This window comes from Amblyomma mixtum, chromosome 8 (genome assembly GCF_055824585.1).
Source record: "Amblyomma mixtum isolate Tamu chromosome 8, ASM5582458v1, whole genome shotgun sequence".
Lineage (NCBI taxonomy): Eukaryota > Metazoa > Arthropoda > Arachnida > Ixodida > Ixodidae > Amblyomma > Amblyomma mixtum.
The window spans coordinates 12,342,230-12,362,707 of NC_143019.1; the positions used below are offsets into that span (position 1 = coordinate 12,342,230).

Sequence of the window (20,478 nt, forward strand, 5' to 3'; positions counted from 1 at the left end):
CGTAATCCCCTAAAGCCCATTTTTTTTTCAGACTAAACACGTTGTGAGTAGGCATCATTGCCACAGTTGAGCTGATTCTTCATCGCCGAGGAATGCTTTCTGTTTGACGTGCAATTGCGCTGATAACGCGACTAACCTTGCATCTTCAGAGCCTTCTGGTTCCCACATATCCCCTTAACCCCTTCATCGTTGCTCTGGAAATAGACTCTGTCCTTGCTTCGCATGATGCGCAGTAGCGCAAAGTTGCTTGTACAACCATGGCGCGGTTCACAGCATGTCCTGAAGGCCACGCATGTGACATCAGTAACGTGCTTTATGTCAAGTGCTCTCTGGACATGATGGAACGTGGAAGAGAGCGAACTGGGGACTTTTTCTAGCTGATATGTCGTATTATATAAGTAAAATGATTTTTTAAAGTTGACATGATAGCTTTGTAGATGTAGCGGGCATCATGATTACGCAATGCAATTAAGAACACGAGTGCAACTCAGATATGCAACATGAAATTATATTACTCAGAAGAGTGCGAGGTGAACTCAAGGAATGCACAGTAAACATAGGCCGTGGATGACTGTGATGCTGCCAGGAGAGAAAATTGATTTGTTCAGTCACAGTGACTTTGCGCGTTCAGCACGAACACGGACAGCGCCGAGCATTGCTTTGATGCTGGCGATGGTGCTGTTACAGCTCTGGCGCAGTGGCTCCTCACGGTGCATCATAGTTTTGGCAGTCCCTGCATGCCAGTGCCACTAAACCAATCAGTTGCACCAAGCTGCCATGCCAGCCAACCAATCCTGGATTTTAAAGTGATAGCTTTATCACCCACGGCCAACACATGGTCAACGCCGCCACTGCCGGATCTTCAATGTCATCATCATCATCATCAGCTTGACTACACCCACTGCAGGGCAAAGGCCTCTCCCATGTCTCTCCAATTAACCCTGTCCTTCGCCAGTTGGGGTGACTGTATCCCCACAAACTTCTTAATCTCATCCACCCACCTAACTTTCTGCCGTCCCCTGCTATGTTTGCTTTCTCTTAGAATCCACTCCGTTACAATTCAATATCACTGCCCATTATATCCCTTTTAAGTGTGTATTATAATCCAAAGGGGAGAAAATGTTATAATTTTCAGGTTTTTCTTGAGCAAATGGGCATGGGCAGTGCATGTAATGCGAAGGCAAGATAACCGCTGGTTCTTAAGGGTAACTGAGTGGATTCCAAGAGAAGGCAAGCGTAGCAGGGTGTGGTAGGAAATTAGGTGGGCGGATGAGATTAATACCGTATAAACGCTTGTAAAGGCTGCACCCGTGTATGGGCCGCACCCCGTTTTCCCGAAGAAAATGTGAAAAAAAAAAAATAATAATAAATCCGTATAAGAGCCACACTCCGAACTTTCCACAACCCAAGAGGGAATAGCCTTCTAAATGCACGCACCGTGGCCTCTGCGATCGGCTTCAGCTGCGAGCGATGGGCGCTTGGTCGCGGAGGCCACGCACGCGCATAAGAGCTTCCAAGTGCCGTCCATGGATGGAGCCCAAGACCGCAGTCATCATAATCATCATCAAGGACAGGACTATTACGATGCAAAAGAAGAATCCAGCACAAGTTTGAAGACTACTATTTATTAACAAGTAATCAGTTTTCAATATTTCTACAAGTTTTGAAAAAGGCGATTTACAAGTAGGGCCTACGGTGGTCCCGATTCTTTGCGACCTCCCAGCCGTCTGTGCGGTTCATCTGGTAGAGGAGCTTGTTTTCAATCTCCTCGACGGCAGACAGCGTCAGAACGAGCGTGTCATGCTTCAGCATGCTGAACACATTGAGCCCTGCAAGGACAAGACACACTGACACACACATTTCACATGCTGGAACCAGCCACAAAAAATCAGTGAAAGTTTCGGTCCTGCAGTTTTGGCCAGCGTTTTGGAATAGATCATTACCACTAGAGTACTAGAGTTTTCATTTAGCAAGTTCGCTCAGACCGGCAAAAAATCATAACTATCAGTCTTTGGTGATGGCATGGTTCTGGCAATTAACTGCCATTTGCTAAACACATAGTGCTAGTTTATAAAAGAAAAAAATTGGAAATATCATTTACCCTGCTCTTGTTGTTCCTTTATGTGATAACTTTACTTTCAGTTATGCCATTCGACCATATAATGTCTCAGATTTTGTCTAGGTTTTGTGGAAGAACTGCATTTACACGAAAGCGGTGTGACTACGAATGTAACGCGCCAGATTCCACATGAAAACCAAAGCTTTGTGTGAAAACGGTGCCATCTTGCACGGCCTCAGTGTCGTTTAGGAGGCAAATTGTTAAAAAACAACTGCGACAAAATCGAGCACAGCAGAACCATCGATGCAGTGCTGCCGCGCATGCGCTTCTTGCCATCGTCGTGTTTCACATGACCTGGTGCTGCAAACGTCCGCCATTCTCTTCGCTTCCCCACTCCTCACTGCATTTTTACTGTTTTTTTCTTTCTCACCGGCCCACGCCGCCTGCTTTCCAACGTTTGTAGCCAACTTTATTTCCATTCCCCCTTGTACGTGCCGTATGCTTTGTCTAACGGCCCGGAGGAAAAGTTGGCTTCTCCTCGCAGCTCACTAGCCTGGTGGTGAACTTTTGTACCAAGCCCATGGACCACTGTTAGCCCGCTAACGATGGAAGTGATCGTCAATTTTGAATGCTGCCACACCATTTCTGAGCACAAATGATCCAGGCGCCTTGAAGCTAGTAAATTACGGTTTAATTTTCTCTTTAGTTTATTTTTTTTCTGCGCAGCAGTGATTCTTGAACCCCTTGTGAAAACAATGGAGCGTAATAGTTGAGAATGGCCACCTCCGCGCATGTGGCACACGCCCTGAAACTCTGCAAATCCCACGACTCAGCTGTGTACACGATTGATTTCGTCTACGATCTAAGCTGCACTTACTCTGAGGATGCTGTCCCATTGGCACAGCTAATCGGGCCAATATTGGAAACACATTGGCAAATGCCAGCCCTACAAAGGACCAGTGTGAAGCCAGCCATTTCCAATACTGGGCCAATTATCTGTGCTGCTTGGGTGCCCCATCATCTGACTTTGGTCCCTAGGGGGAAAAAGACCCGAAAAGCCAGCCCAGAAAACTGGCGGCAGCGTCTCTGTTAGTTTCTTATTTGGGCCCATTTTTCGAGACTCGACAGCCACTTTGAAAAGGACACTGACGTTACAGTAGAATCTCGATTGTACGAATTTCACTGGGTCACGAAAAATATTCGTATCGTACGAAATAAACAAAACTCATATGCAGAATTTACGGGGATCTGTTCTTGCTGACAGGGTTTACTTATGGCCGCACGCCACCACTCACTCGTGACATCGGTGCTGTTCTGGTTGCGCGCTGCTCACGCAACTGGCAATCGTGGCATCAGCTATGTACGAGCAGTAAGTACTCGATACTCGAAGATGCAGTCACAGCTCGCGCATTCGTATTATATGCAGTGTAGCGGTTTGTTTGTAACATCTGAATTTATGACTATTGCACATAATGCAGCATGGCCTGGGCATTTTACATGTTCGCATCATCCCAAAATTTGCGTAAACCGGCGCTGTATCATCGAGATTCTACTGTAGCAATATAGTAACTCGTCTCGTTTGCAGGGTTTCCACACCACTTGGGCAGGATCATTGCTTATACACTGCTGCGAAGAAGAAAATCGTCAAACTTCACCGGGTCTTACCCTTCAAAGGATCATAAACGCCAAACTTTGGCTTGCATGTTTTCTTCTTTCAAAGGACGCACTAAACATTGGTACACATTAAGCACCCCGTGGTGCTTGCATGCGATCGCTAAATAATTTACAATTGAATTTCTTCTTAATGCTGTTTCGGATTCAATTTCAGCAACCGAACGATGGCTGTGACGTGTAGTTGATTGCGTCACACAAGCCACAAAAAAACTGCAACATAACTGCTGATACGTCGTTTGTTGTAATCCTAGCTATTGAAGCAGGCTGATTTAAAAGCTGTAATGAATTAAAACTATATATATTTAAGTGCTGTAATGATATAAAACTATGCATCAGCATTTATACGAGGGGGTACCCAAAAGAAACCGGACTAATTTTCTGAATCGGCAAAGCTTCTGTGGTACCGCGTTTTGCCGCTAGGAGCGCATAGAACGAACATTCCACAGTCATTAAGCCGAGTGCCGTCGCTGAAGGAGGTCAGACTAGTTTAGGCAGAGTTTTAGAGTGACGACTGTTTTGTGTGAGTGTCGTTTTTGCAATGGCTGATTTTCGTGAGCAGCGTGCGCCGGTGAAATTCTGATGTTTTTCTCGGAAAAAGTGGAATGGAAACTCTTGAAATATTCAGAAAGACGTTCAAGGACGATGCCATGAGGACAACTCAAGTGTTCCTCAATTAAATCCTGAATCAAAGCAACAGTCATGCCAATGGAAAACTTTAAATTCACCTCGCCTCAAGAAAGCTCGTCAGGTGAAACCAAACCTCAAAACAATGCTGATTTGTTTTTTCGACGTGAGAGCAGTCGTCCATTCAGAATTTGTTCCCCAGGGTCAGACAGTTAACCAGCCTTTCTGCTTGGAGGTTTTGAAAAGATTGGGCAACAGTGTTCGGTGGAAGCGGTCTGATTTGTGGCATACGGGTGACCGGTTTTTCCACCATGATGATGCCCCTGCTCATACAGCCCTGTCTCTACGACAAATTCGTACCAAAAATGGCATGACCTCTGTTCCTCAACCCTCATACTCACCCGACCTTGCCACGTGCTACTTTCTTTGTTTCGTAGAATGAAAAGACAGGTGAAGAGAAAGCGTTTCGCTGATGTTGCTGAGGTGACGAAAAAAACGACGGAGGGACTGTCAAGCACCACAAAAGATGAATTTAAACAATGTTTTGAAAATAGAATGAAAGATTCGACAAACGTATCATTGTAAGTGGAGAGTACTTTGAAGGATATTGAAGATCTGTGCTGAAAATGTGAACAAATAAGTTCAAACAAAAATAAGTCCGGTTTCTTTTGGGTACCCCCTCGTACTGCTATTTTTTCGCGCACCATATGACCTAGACATCAACTACACGTCACAGCCATCGTTTGGCTGATGAAACCGAAACAGCATGAAAGGAGAAATCCGATGATAAATTATTTATCAGTTGTAAGTGAAAACGATGTGGTGATCCAAGTACTCAAATGTCTAGAGCAACATTTAAAAAAGGGAAAACATGCAATAAAATTAGGTGTGTATAGCCCTTCAAGGCTCACAAAATTAACACCTAACAGTTGTCACAGTCGTAATTTTATAAGAACGGTAAACTGGGCTAGTTGGTAGGAATTCATACTGAAAACTGCGCAAAAAACGAAGACACAGAACGAGGAGGCACGACACGGGCGCAGACTGTCAACTGAATTTTTATTCAATGAAGAGGCCTTGGCCTTGGATCCTGGCCAAGAAGGGGAGTAGTGGTTCCAATAACAAGCAGGACGAGGGATGGAGACGTGTGGTGGGAATTCCGCACGTCGATGGAATTTCACACCGGCTCAAGAAAGTGGGTGCGAGGTACGGAGTGGACGTGATTTTCACGGCCAAAAATAAGCTTGCGCGGATTTGTAGTGCTGTGCGTAAAAAGCTAGAGTCTGAGGGCAGTCGTGCTGGAACTGGTTGTTTGGTAGCACACAGGAAGGAAACTAGGTTCACAGAGTGTAACACTGGAGTTGTTTACGAAGTGCCGCTCTCGTGCGGAAAAAAGTACATCGGCCAGACGGGTCGTTGTGTGAACGAGCGGATGGCGGAGCATCGTAGGTCGTTGAAGGGCGCGGCTTCCTCCAATCTCGCCGTGCATTGCAAGGGTTGCGAAAAATGCTACCCTCATTTGAACAGGACCGGCGTCTTGTTCAAACATAGCGATCAGGTATGCAGGGAGATGGTGGAGGCTTACCTAATCAAGAAAGACTCGGATTCCTGTGTGGCATCACCATCTGTGGCCTTGCTTGACAGGGAGATAACCTTTTTGGCCAGATTTCTTAAGGCGAGCAGGCGATATGGGTCTTTGGCATGACATCAGCGTGACCGTTAAGGTTGTCGTGATTTTGTTTGTGCACAGTTTTATGGAAGTGTAATTGACGGGTGCATCACGGTGCACGCAAAGGGATAGTGGGTGATTGTGTTTTGGGTTGATTATCGCGGTTGTTGTGTTTTTGTGCTGTCTCACTGTGGGTAGAAGATACATATATAGGCCTCTTCATGTGAATAAAAATTCAGTTGATAGTCTGCGCCCGTGTCGTGCCTTCTCGTTCTGTGTCTTCGTTTTTTGCGCAGTTTTCAGTACGTAACTTTATGTTGCAACTGTTTGCATGACTAGAACAGCAACAAGATCACTACTTCTGTTCTGAAGCTGGCTACATGCACTTGGTTTTTGCTCACAAGCTGTAATTTCTAAAACCGCGCATGCATTTCAACAACTGGGAGTTACCTAACCGGCGTATCTCAAGCTAGATGCTCGTGATAAATAGGCAGGTGCTCACCGTAGACGGGCATTATGTTGAAGTGCTTCACTTCATCACAGATGATGGCTATGTTCTCAGAGACATAGTCCGTGCTGAAACAAAGAGGAAAGCGACACTTCGTGATTAGGAATTTATACCTGCGATTTTTTTAAGCAGTTGTTCATTTTGCTTCACAACTTCGGGATTTTTTCTTCTTTTTTCTTTCCTTTGCACCACTATTTCCTTCCTGTCATTTAAGAGGGGACGAGGGTCTTAAAACTGACCTTTTCATTTATGGCTAGAATCTCATGAAAATTTGCACACAGGTGTGTTTTTCTCTTCTAATTCCTGAAATGTAGTCATAATTGAGCTGGTGGTCATGGATCAAAAGTTATCTTAAATTTTAGATTGTAATTAGGTAATTTCTTACGCAGCTTTAATGAACTTTCTTATTGCGTTTTATTGATTTTAACTACATGAATTGATAGCCAGCGAATTCTCATACCCGATGATATTCTTACATTTTTTGTTTAGGCCATGTATAAATAGCAAATTACTATTAGCTTAACGAGTTGCAGTGTCAAATACTGCGACCTTTTACTCTCAACATAGTATATCAGGATGACATGCCTTTAGAGAAAAATGAAGAATGTCACCAGGTATGGGAACCCTCTGGCTATCAATTCATGTAAACAAAAGCAACAAAATGCAATGAGAAAGTTCATTAAATCTGCGTAAGAAATTACCTAATTACATTCTAGACTTAGTAAGATGTAAGACCACTAGCTCAGTTATGATTATATATTTGGAATCAGAAGAGAAAAACGCACCTGTGTGCAAAATTTCATGAGATTCTAGCCATAAATAAAAAAGTTAGTTTTAAGACCCTCGTGCCACCTTAAATGCTTTTTAGCTCGGAGACATACTTGCAAGTAGATACTGTGGGACATGAATGGTGCTTTTTATTGACAGGGCCAGAAAGATGACCAGGCAAATTGGTTAAAATGTCAACAAACGGCAAGTATCGTCTCTCACAAATGGGCTACGGCTGCAGGTCAGCTCATGCCAAGGCTGAAATTGTCTCTGCCTTTGAGCAGAAGCTAACAAGCTAAAAGTACTCCAGAGCTAAAGTGCATTTTTGTTATTCTATCGCCTGCACCTGGGAGCCTACAGAGGCTCTATAATGACATCTGACGCAAAGGCAGCTCCCATGCTATACACTGCAGGCCTGACCAGCAAAAACAGCTTTCTGTGAAAGTAATGGGCCCAACTTTGCCAACGGGCATGCACAGCATGTTTCTCGCAGCATTGTCCATGGGTTCTATTATTCTACCCTCCTATTATTGCTCCACAAGTGACAGGTCTCTGCATAATCTCTGCACTAATCTCTCTGCATAATCACTGCACTAATCTGCATAATCTCTGCACTGCAGGTCTCTGCACTAGCCTACTTTCCTCAGCTACAAATGGTAACAGCAAACTGATGATGTGTGCACACTGTATTCCTAACATAAAAATCAGAGCGGAATATTTTTTTATTTTTACTAGTGTATGACAGGGAATGCCCAAGTCTATTCATAATCAATGCACTCATTAGAGCTCGAAAACTCAGAAAAAGGGCTCGAGGGCCTCCGTAAAAGCTTTGCAGGGTCAAAGGGAACTTGTTGTGAAGCTCACTCTACAGAGGACAGGGCTACGACACACAGCCTACTGGCTTAATGGACGCCATTAGTACAACAAGGATGACTAACAGTTTTTGCAAGCAGTATGCGACAGTTTTCTGAACTCAAGACAAAAATAGGCGGTACAGGTTTAATACTATGGCATGTTGAGAGAGTCTGTAGTACTACACGAAGTGCTTTTTCATTTTTTTATGTTCGTGGCTAGCCAGAACAGTTGATCCACCGTGACAACAATCCATTCTAAATGTTGTCCAATGATGTACAGCGCACATTGGTTCGAAACAACACGGCTGTTGCTCTCATTGAGATTGTCCAGCCCTGACTGTACCGTACTGCCTGTCTTTCACAAATAAGGCAATGCTAGATCAGTAGAGATCTGACATTCAGAGGCTGTTGAGGCTGAAAAGTGCCTCAACAGAACGCTTCCAGAAAGTCATTTTCTGAACACTGGCTGACTTAACCCTTTGAAGGTTTTTGCCGTATATGTACGACGGCGGTTTTCTGTCCCGCAAGGTCTTTGCCGTACGGGTACGGTTTCGATCTTCCGTTTGAAATTTTGCGCCAAAAGAACAATGCGTGCTCACTGGGGGGTGCTGCCACCTCTTAGGACTTACAAGAAGTGTTTGAATTTTGTGCTGCCTTCTTACGGAGATAAGCAGAGCTTATGTCTAGCTTTAGCGCGGCGGCACAGACTGCGGCAACACCCCTTTTGTGGTTTTGGTTTCGCCGCGTGATCGCAACGGAGTCGCGCGAAATTTGAGTTTTCTTTTTGTCAGCACTATCTTGCAGGGGCTGCCGAAGTTGATTTCTATCTTTATTGGCGCTGCTCTTAGCTTGCTTATCACCGTTGCTCGCGAGGTATTCTCGCCCTCTGTGGCAACGCACCTACGCGGTTTCGATTCCGCCGCGGGATCGCAACGGAGTCGCGCGAAACGTGTTTTCTCTTTGTGGGCAAAGTTGATTTCTATCTTTATTGGTGCTGCTCTTAGCTTGTTTATCACCGTTGCTATTCTATTCTATTGAACATTTTCCAGTTGTGAGTGATGCTGTCACCAAAGTACTGTTCCTAATTTTTTTTTACTATTTATTCTCGATTATATACATTTTGTAGATTCAAGATCCGCAATAAAGTAATTTGACCACATGGGAAAGTTTTCTTCAAAATAATTCGACCCTCAAAGGGTTAATGGCTGTGTTGCGTCAGCTCTGAATGGGGGCCATACTATTACTCTAAGGGAAACGGCAGCAAATAAGATCCAATTTTATTCCACCAACTTTTTTGGAGCCACATTCGGCACCTCTCGATACCAAGCTGAAACACTTTAAGAGTAGCCAACGGAGAACTTACTTGTCCACGAAGAGTACTGAAGGCCCCCAGAACCTCTCTTCGACCAAGTTCTCCAGGTACTGAAAAGGGCAGATCAATGTCAAGAGCTTCCACCCATACTTTGCCCCAATGTGGTCACGTTTCAGTTTGCAAAGGTCCAATTAGCACATCATTCATAGATATTCAACAAAGGCTAGTGTTCACACCAAAGGCACCAACAAACAAATTTATCACTAGCGTTGTAAGGTCTGTGCTCACTGGCGTTCCTCAGGAGGGAAACATAGCAGCCATGCTGTCTACTAAAATCACTTATCTTTCATAAGAACTGTCCACTATCATACTGTTGGCTGTCGGGGTTGGCTAACATGTGTCCTGTTTTTGGCAGCAAACAACATGATGTCCAATCCAAGAACCGCCCTGACCATCACTCAAATGGAACCTGGATGCTGTTTTGCAGAACAGCCGTTTCCATGCAAATACAGTACCAAATAGGGGCTACGAAGCATACTGTAACTGCGTATCTGTATGCAAAGTCATCGGTTTCTACTGAAAGTACAACAGCCGTATTAAGGCACTGTGAGAAAATAAGGATTTATTTTGGCGCTAAATTTGAGCATGTCCTTTATCTTGAACTCCATTGCATCTGAACTGATTATGCAAATACTGTTGAAGTCATATTAATGGGTGGTGAGTACAGTAAAACCTCGTTAATTCAGAGATCTGAATAATTTGGACTGCCAGCGTGGTCTCGTCCAATGCCCGCGTATGCCTATCACATCGGAGGCTCATTACTTTGGACACAGCTATGCTCACACTAGTTAATTCGGACGGGCTCCCAACAAGGGGGGGGGCATGTCGTGGTGTGAACGGTACACCAAGTGATCACACAAACGTCCCATCCTGAAGCCTGAACTGGACAGTGCAGTGTCAGCCACAGAGCTCCAACATGTACGCAATGGCTGGCACGACAATGTTCGGAGGATCATGTCACCGAAAACTAATACAACTGCCAAATTTTGGTACCTCATTTTGAGCTTCGCTCCATACCGCGGCGTCAGTGGCTACTGACCGCACATCGGCTACTGACCGTACATCGGCTACTGACCGCACATCAGCTACTGACCGTACATCGGCTACTGACCGTACATCGGCTACTAACCGTGCATCGGCTACTGACCGTACATCAGCTACTGACCGTATATCGGCTACTGACCGCACATCGGCTACTGACCGCACATCGGCTACTGACCGCACATCGGCTACTGACCGCACATGGGCTACTGACCGAACATCGGCTACTGACCGTACATCAGCTACTGACTGCAAACCGGCGAGCCAGATGGGTACAGTTCTGCACAGTTTGAGGCACTAGTTGGCGTGTTGCTGAAGTGTTGTCCTCATGTCCCTCCCCCTGGCTATTCCGTTCTTCTACGAAGCCGTAAGTGAATGCTCATCAAGCGCTGTTTGACATTCGTGCGGCAGAGCTTCTTCACACACTGCAACGCTGCTTGTGAGGAGGCTCCTAGGCTACTGCATTGTACTGTGAATGAACGAGGCTGTGGAAGCCTTTACCACTTCGAGCAGTTCTGCACTCGCACTGCCGACAGTGCGCTGTGCACGCAGGAGAGCAGCTGACGGCGCTGAAAAAAAATGATGCCTCACAGCTTTCGTCTGAAAATAGGATAAACAGCAGCCAGACAAAAATAAAAGATGGCTTTTGGCACCTTATGGAGGCGCATTTGTGAATGCGTACCTTCGAATAATTCAGAAATTTTTCCCGTTCCCCTTGTAGTCCGAATTAACGAGGCTTTTACTCTATTTTTCACCTCTGTTATTTATTCTTTATTCCTCCTTTTCAACAAACCAGAATGATTGTAACATAGAACAACACGGCATGAAAATACATTACAAATTGTGATGCATGAAATAAGGCTCACATGCAAAACACACAAAAAACATGAGAAGCAGGTTAGATTACACCAGAGCAAGACCAACCTTGGAGTCGTTGGTTGGAAGGTCGAGGCTGTCAACAATCTTCAGGTCATCCTAAAAAAAAAATAAGAGCAGGGCGTAAAGCTATTTCCCTGGTGCAAAGATATGACAAAAAAAGAGAGAATATCACGCAATGCGAGTGCCAATGACAGGCAACAGAAACAAGAGCTAGATGAGAGCTACCGGGACTACAGTGAACTAAAGAGAAAAGTGCAAAATGCGAGCTAGACCTAAGATGCTGGCAATGCAGAAGGAACACCTTCCACAGATGCAATGTGAAAGATGCCGTTCCAAGCCCTGCCTCTACTACCCCACCACTATGTACAGGGTCGTCCAAAAGTTCCCAGGCCACAGGGTCTGCTTTAGAGCGCTACAGTTGGGCAGCTACGACACCCCTGGAGCCAAAAATCTCTGTAGAGGATAGTAGAAGTACTATTCTCACCTCTGAGAACCTTGATGTCTTTGATGCTATCGTAAGTGGCAGTATACGCCGCTCGAAAGCAGACCCTGTGGCCTTGGAACTTTTGACGGACCCTGTACCTTCTACTCAGGCGGAAGGTTTCAGTACATCATGTTCTATGCTGCTGTATCATCTTTGTGAATACTCCCGCTGTCATGTGGATCCCTGTTCATGTCCATTTCATGCAGTTCCTCTCTGTGTTGTCTTGTTCTGCTGTTAAACCGAAGTTAAATCTCATAGTTTGCAAACACAGGTTCATGGTGACTGTGATCAGAAACTTTACAGCGCAATAATGGGACACATATGTTACTGTTCTCATCTAGGAGGGCTGGGCACGCTAAATGTCCCACATCCGTCATGAAGTGTTTCCAAGTGACATTGTGCAGTCCTTGAGGTGCAATCTCTTATGAAATCAAAGCAGAAGTCACAGGACAAATCTAGAAGCCGTATAAACGAGTGTAAGGGCCGCACTTTTTTTTTTCTAGATTCGAGAGCTTAAATGAGCCAACAGCGGCACAGATTTCACTCCGCACTTTTTTTTTTTTGTAGCTTGAACAAATGGTTTGTATCAAAATTGAGCCTCATCTTGATCATGGATGAATAACTGGTGGGAACCAGAGAATTAGTGGTCCCCACGGAATGTGTATTCTCCACCAAAATGCACTGCGCATGATTAAATATTTATGCAATGCAACTGTATATAACTACCGTAAAATTCCGAACAAGCGCCCCCACCCATGCAAGGGCCCCCCCTAACTTCACTGTCAATTTCACATTTGCGCGCCGTTCCGGGAAAGCGCCCCCTCCCCACGACCGCGCCCTTCTTACACACCGCGCCCAAGCAACACTGGTCTGCCCCGTCCATTCCAAAAATCCAGTCCAATCCAATCTTGCTTTTCAAGCCATTCGCGTGCTCGTTCGCACGCACCATTTGTCGTCTTGTTTTGGCGTTGTGGAGTTTGCGATGCCGATGCATTGGTACTCAGTGGTGAAGAAAGTTGAGGTCGTACAATGGCATCGGGAAAACGGAAGAAACGTGCACCAAACGTCTCAACATTTCAAGCTCGACCGCAAACGGATGCGGGAATGGGGCAGTAATTTCGAGAAGTTGCTTCAGCATAACTACGGCAGAGCAAAACTTCAAAGAAGGCTGAGTAACGGCGGCCCAGTCTTCAGTGATGCGCTCGAGTTCTTCAAGTGGGAAAGAGCGGCTGGATGTGCCGTTATTAACCTGCTTCTCTCTGAAGAAGCAGTCAGAATAGCCAACAACATACAGTTGGGAAACTGCATAGCCGTGGCGCCAGAAGACCGGAGTGGGCTTTAAGCGGAATGCTGTGAACTTTTTTTTGCAACTGACTCGGAGGAATTTTTTGGTGGTTTTGAGAGTGCTTGACATAGCAATCGTAAATCTTGCGCTCAATAAAGTTCATGTTCCTAGAGATAACTAAAAATTTTAATTCATGTCATTGCGCTTTTTTTACTGGCGTGAAGATGCCGCCACCATCTTGAATTTCTGTGCCATTCCGGGATAGCGCCCCCCCTTACTTTTCCAGTGATTTCGACTTGTTGGAGGGGGGGCGCTTGCTCGGAATTTTACGGTAGTTTGTTCAAGTGCACACATGGAGCGCTCACCTGTGCAAGCTTGACGGAAAGTGCGGTGGTCAGCCCTTGAACTCGCCGAAAGAACGGCAACATGTAGTAGTACGTCCTGGGCCCACGGGGTCCATGCGCTATTCCACCTGGGGATGCCAAAAAATGGAACAGAAGCATTTCTCTCGTTCTGAACGGCTCAAGGCTGCACACGTCACACTATGCAGAAGCTTTAGGTGTAGTCTGGGATTCAATGCAAGAAAGTTAAGAGCTATCGCAACAATCAGCACCATCGAGCAAGTAGAGTGCAATGCAGAACAAAGGTCTCCAATGACACATTCCTTACTCATGCCAGGTGTGGCCGTACTGTCTCAGCCAATCTCCGGAACGCGTCGCACCATCTGAATCTCTGGTGCCACGGACTGCGTTTTCTTTCTTTTAGCGCCCATCCATTCCATCCTCTTTCATATTTGTCCTTGAATGTGAGCCATGTGTTTTGTGTATGCACAGCATGCATATCATACCACATATACTCATGAAAAAGCCGCCCCCGTGTAAGGGCCGCGCCCCCAACTTGGCTGCCGGCAATTCGGAAAAAAAAAAGTGAGCCAAAAACTGTTTCATGCGCGCATAATTTTGGCAGCGTAAAAATCGCTATGACCACGAACGCGTTGTCCCGTGCGTCGTGCTCAGCCTGGAACCCCGCACACTCGGTCCGCCATCGACGCCAGCTCGCACGGCGTTCGTACCAGAAAGGATTGACAAAACGTTATGCTCTGCAAAAGCCAGGATGGGGTGCAGGTGTGTTGGGTGTGCCTCACCGTGCAAGAAAACGCGAGTGGCGCGTTTTCGGGCGGTGACGTGAAATTAGCCAGTAAAGTAATACAGTGATCAAGCAACCGCTAGCAACCTGTCTTACTGCGGGCGGTAATTGCGCAGATCGTGCGAGCACAATCCACACTTTTAATGCATTGTGTATTCGAAGGATTCGTCGCGCCTGCGCTAATTCGGCATAAAAATGGGTGTCGCTGCATAAAAAATGGATGCGTAATCGGGGCTGCGCTGTAGCAGAAATTTTTAGCGGAAAAACGCCGGTTCCAAGTAAGGGCCGCACCCCGTGAGAACAGCAGAAAAAAAGTGCGGCCCTTACACGAGTATATACGGTTTATTCTGTCTGCATGCATGCACAAGTACATGACTTAAAAGTTCCTCCGCTGTGCTGTTCACTTCTCGGCTGCAATTTTGTACGTTCATTACAACGCAGTTCCAATCATTCTGACCAATTCAATCAGTGTCACTGATTACACGGTCAGCAATGATTTTGGTTCCCCGAACTTTTTCCATACCTCTACAGCTTGCCTTGTTTATTGGATTCCGTACAAAAGCATTCAGTGCCATGTTCTTTCATATTTATGAACAAAATTTCATTGATACTGAATTTGTTTTATTTACATAAGTAAAAAAAGATGCCAGTGCAGTCGTCTACTGAGTACTATTTTGACTTTGTCCAAATAATCTTCCTACCAGTGTAGGCATGAGAGGATGACCAAATAATTTCGCGTAAAAGAAAAGCAACACATATGAAAAGAGCATCAAGTGGCAAGAAATGTACAATGCTGTGCTTTGTTGAAACGATAGCAAAATTAACCACTGTTAGCGCTTTACTTTTAATAAGGACCCTACGTCAGCCAGTTGGCCTTGATCTTGGCTTTGGTAAGTGAAGCACTGCATAATTTTTCTGTCAGCACAGACACACACAGATGACACACATACCTCGTGCCTAATCTTGACTTCAGTGTGCTGCATTATTTTTGCATTGGTGAAGGCACAGATATAAAGGAAATGGATGAAATGCACGCACATATATCACAATTTGAGCGTGATGACATGATCCTAGCACTGTAATGCCTACCAATGTCATGATTATGCACGATGTGCACGTGCGTGCGTGCATGTGTGTGCGCAGTAGAATTTCCTTTTTATATGTGCATCTACTGGCGTAAAAAAACCTTGCAGAGCACTGTTTACTAAAGTCAGTGTCACACGTAACTGTGTGTGTGCGTTGCCCGTTTCCTTTCTGCACGTGTCTACCCCAATGAAAGAAACCCTCCAGCACATGGCTTACCAAAGTCAAGATCACACGCAATTTGTATGTTTTGACCATTTTCGTTTTAATTTTAAGCAAGTATTTTCTGACATAAAAAGGTGGCCACCGTGTGGAAGATGTTGAAGTAGCAAGCGTTAGCTGTTTGCATTACTAGAATTGCCCTGATGTCATACTCACATAGCTCCACCTCTATCCACCATATTGGGCCGTGACTTCATCATTGGCATGTGGCAGGTGGTTGTTTCTACAATGCTATTGTAGGTGGCGCTACAAGTCTCAATGCGAGGTGTGCTGTTTTCTAGTTGCTTCCACAGATGGCGCTGTGATCTCAGGGTGGGAGCAGACCCCACGGAATCTCGAAACGTGATGAGCAAAAGCTAATGTTCTTAAAAACCATCCAGTGCATTGCTTACCAAAGCTGAGGTCAAGCACAGATTTTGTGTGTGCCACCTTTCTTTTCTACAGATCTTTTCGCAAAAAGCCTGCGAAGCACCGCTTACCAAAATCAAGATGCTTTTATGCCATTCAATAAGCTAAGGAACATCAATTCAAATGTCTCATGGTGATAGTTAACTCTGTAAAATACGTAAATCCTGGCTCTAAGGTACTCGCAGCATTCCTGACTCTACTGCATTGCATTGTTTAAGTTAGATTAGGTTAAGACTTACTTTCTGGTCCACATGCGGCGTCACTGAGCGCAAGCAGATATCACCAGACCTTGATGAGGAGAAAATATCCTTGCCAATATACTGACATTTAATTCAAAAGTATGTCTTGTTTCACATTTCCATTACGTATTTTTGTGCCATTTCGATGCTTTTTTTTCAACTGGTACTGCAATGTCCGCACTTTTCTACTAGTCGGGCCAAGGATCCAGACCGTTATACTAATCCCTTAGCTTTTGGTCCTAACTCCCCCAAGAAAAAGAGAAATTGAACAATCCAGAGAAAGAGAAATTCTTAGTGTATACACAAAAATAAGTTCGCCGAATTGTCGTATATACTGAAAGACACTGTTGGCACTCGCCTCCTTTCCAAATGGGCGACCGAATACTTCCGTGTCGAGCTCGGCCAGTGCCCTTCTGTGGCCATGGTTTGCGGCCGCCACCTCTGCGTTCCGCTCGTGTCTGTGCTGTTGTCCAGTCCTGAAAAAGCCCATCGCGCACGGCCATACTGATGAGTAGCAGCCCACTAGACGGTTTACTAAACTAGTCAAGCCTTTTTCTGCCTCACTGCAGCTAGATGCTACTGTCAGCTAATCAGGGATCACCCCACCAAGACAGTTTTGGAGTAGATGGAACACGTCATGAGCCAAGCATCAGATAACCACGGGCGTCTCCAGTGTGCAAACTATTTTGCATATCCAGGCTTAGATAGGCTGGTCCCAGCTCCTACTTAGCAGAGCGCAGCACAGTTTTAGCACGACATAGCACAGGTTAGGATACGACCCTCCTACAACTATGTGAGAGCTTCGAAACTTTTGCGCCGGTTTGAAGAAAAGCGAGACTGATAACTTGCACATAACACATATATGGTAGCGCAACCAGCGTATATGATCAAGGCAACAAAATTTCTCTCACTTGGAAAGGAAAATTTTGGGTATATATGGGGTACATGCACGCACATTTATTTTGAGAAGCAAGATACCGGAAAAAGCTTGCAGAGACACGCACCACTTTCTGGTAGTTCAGCTGCCAGTTCACATTCCAGTGCAGCGTATCAATCCTGCAAGTGTTAAGAAAACAGCCACAGACAAGAAAATATGCACTTTTTTTTTTTGCTCTCCTTCGAGGCTAAGATGTGATCGTGACAACTCTACTCAGTGCTGCATATATACATTTTCATGCAGTTACAAAACCTGTGCACACTGGCCAGTATGCTTGATGGCAATCATGGCACCGAAACATAGCATGCAAAAAGGCCACACAAAAGGAAACAAATTCTGAAATAGCTGGAGCTGCAAGCCAATAAGCAATGACGAATTAACGATGGTTAATACAGCGATGTTTGCATACAGACTTAAAGCTATTGTAAAGCGAAGTAAATGAAAGCCTCAAAGTAGGAAAGACGAAGAACTCGATACACAAGATGTAGACACCTTTCACGAGCTGCATACAAAGGCCCAAATTGTTTTTGGTTCCTAATTCACTTTGCAAACTGATTTTTTTTTTTTGTCCGCGATAACATCTGTCTATAACTGATTTGTGTTCCTGAAAAAAAAAAAAAAAAACCCGACGCGGGTGCGAAAGTCCACCAGATAAAACTGTCAATTCACGAAGTATATTTTCTCACGAAGGTCCTGCTTTAAAAAAAAAAGTTCAGAATGCTCAACAAGAAAACAAACATCAGAAAACTGTGCACAAACCGTCACTGTGATCACGAGGGGATCTGCAAATAGCAACCGCTCACCTCGGAAACACTCCGAAGACTTTCGGGTGAAGAGGAATCAAGCCGAGCTTCTCGGATTCAACGGTGTCCAGGTTTTCGACCCATGCCTCCCGGTTTGGCGTGAACTTGGACGGGTAGGCGAGCTCACGCTTCGTAATAAGTGGCAATGGTGGCCGCGACGGGACGGTAGGCGCTAATGACACAGATGCACAAAGAGGAATATCATTACAGAAGCTTAAGTCGCTGTACAATCGCCATCTGTAACGCATGGTTTGCTCAACGTACCAAGCGTAAAGAATATGACACCCAAGCAATGAAATGCAATGAAATGTATGAGTTTGAGGGCGTTAAGGAGAGACAGAGGGTGATCATGCAGCGCAATATTGCGTCTGCGTGAGCTTCTGATATGCATTCACGCATTTCACTTTCTCTCGGAGACTCCGCTAATGTTCACCTACCTACGCTGTCAGCTGCAGGAAGCGGCTCTGCTCCGGTGCCGGACACAGGGCCCTGGCTGCATAACCTCTGGCACACCACACCTGATGAGCCAGAATTCTAAAGCGAAAAAGAAACCAGAGAATCTGCAGTGAAGCGATGTCTCCACCATCATCACACTGCATCGCTCCCATCGGCGACGTAGAAAGTGAACACAACGATCGGCGTCTACGAGAAAGCACAAAAAATGTGCACGTCACAGCGCTAGTGCGGTTTTTATCAAAATTATCACAAGAAGGGACACCGAAATGGCAGGATAATAAAGAAAACTAACTTTAAACAACCGGAGGCCCACAAACGCACTCCGCATGGCAGCAGCCATCATGCGCTAGCCGGATAGTCTTGACCAATCTTAGCTACGGCTTGCCAAAATTGACTTTGTTTAGTTTCGGTTTTTGTTCCGTTGATGTAGCGCATAGAGCTAATATACCAACTTGTGTAGCGTGCTTGTGGAGGCCTTTAGGTGCGCTCTTATGCACAGCTGTGTATTGCATAAAGAAAAGCAAGGAGAATAAACACAGCTAAGTTTGCTTTTACAATTAATGCGCGGTATGTAGCGACGCTCTAATAACCTTACATTGCTCGCGGGTTCTTGCATGACACCATGTTCTTGACACTGGGCAAGTTTGCCCAACTCTGCCCTATAACGAAGCTTGGACCTTTTTCACAGAGATGTGGCCTAAAAAAAATGCGACGGCTGCAGAGCGCAAAACTATTGCTGGTAGCTGCACACAGGCACCACTGTCCTGCCTTTTGGAATGCTACAATTAAGCTCGTCAGTAACGTTTCGAAGACGTATACAGTGACCTAACGGGTGCTACCAATGACTGCCATACCTGTGTGCGTCGACATATAGGGACGGTCGACCGAAAACATGCAGGTTATAATTCGCACAAGCTAGCGGTGCTTCACAATTCGAAATGGGCGTGACAAGCATATTGTGATGCGTTACGCATCATTTGTAGCGATTTCTCGGAAGTAAGCTTCGCCGACGAGTCTTAGTACAGACACCGAATTTCGGTTGTATGTTTTCTCCTCTGCATGGGCGTCCGGAGGGGGGGGGGGGGCAAGGGGGGGCGGCTGCACCCCCCTGGAAAATCACTCACTCGAAGCGTGAGTGATGGCCGCACGCCAGGGGCGGTGGTGCGCTCAGCCAAAAGGGTAAAAGCAGCCCCGCTTCCACGCTTTGGGTCACATCTGCGAAATGCAGCGTCCGGGCACGCGTCTTTACGCCGTTTTCAAACCACGCCATCGTTAGCTCTGTTGAAGGGCGACCTGTTGCAGACATACAGCGGCACCGGCGAGCATGTGTTTCGAGCCGTCTTGAGATGGGTGTCTGTTTCTTTGATCTCTAGAGAGATAGCGACACGGAGGCAGACAGTGCACAGGGCATCTTCAGGAGGGAAGGACAAATTAGCCGTGTCCACCCCCGCTTTGTCGGGCTGCTCAGGGGCAAGCGGGCGATGAGTTGGCGCCGCCGCCGCTCGCTGTCTCCTCCGATCCGCGGGAGAGCGCAGTTCGGTAGAAGCGCCGCATTCAGAATCTTCGGCAAAGGGGATTAGCTGCTTTTGTTCACGGCGACGCAGTCTCCAGAGGCGCCCCCACATTCCTTGCGCCTTCTCCCAAAACCAGCGTCTTTGGTCAACGCAGCCCGATGGCGCCTGCCTGGCTCGCCTGTCACCTCTGGCTGGGCCTCAAACCACAACAGCGCCCGTGTACTGTGCGATGTCAGTGCATGGTAAAGAGACCCAGGTGGTCGACATTATCCGGAACTCTGTACTACTTTGTCCCTCATAGCCTGAGTCGTTTTGGGGCACTGAACCCCATAAAAACACACAAACCAAATTTTCCGACCGGAGTGGCGAGTGTCCCTTCCCCTTGGAAGTCGCGCGGAAGTAAACCCTTGCACGTGTGCTTCGGTGTTTTAGTGGCCGGTTGTCAACGAAGCT

The 20,478-nt window shown here is 45.9% G+C and overlaps 1 protein-coding gene across 1 annotated transcript; it reads right to left on the reverse strand.

Moving 5' to 3' along the window:
* Positions 1-1,605: 1,605 nt before the first annotated feature.
* mRpL4 (mitochondrial ribosomal protein L4) lies at positions 1,606-18,865 on the reverse strand. Its single transcript, XM_089556489.1, has 10 exons — positions 18,804-18,865; positions 18,493-18,589; positions 18,056-18,227; positions 17,320-17,371; positions 16,674-16,791; positions 13,583-13,689; positions 11,494-11,544; positions 9,520-9,578; positions 6,529-6,602; positions 1,606-1,829 (listed from the first exon to the last, which is right to left on the reverse strand). The coding sequence occupies exons 1-10, from the start codon at positions 18,852-18,854 to the stop codon at positions 1,678-1,680; spliced, it is 933 nt and encodes a 310-aa protein (XP_089412615.1). The 5' UTR covers positions 18,855-18,865; the 3' UTR covers positions 1,606-1,677.
* Positions 18,866-20,478: the final 1,613 nt, after the last annotated feature.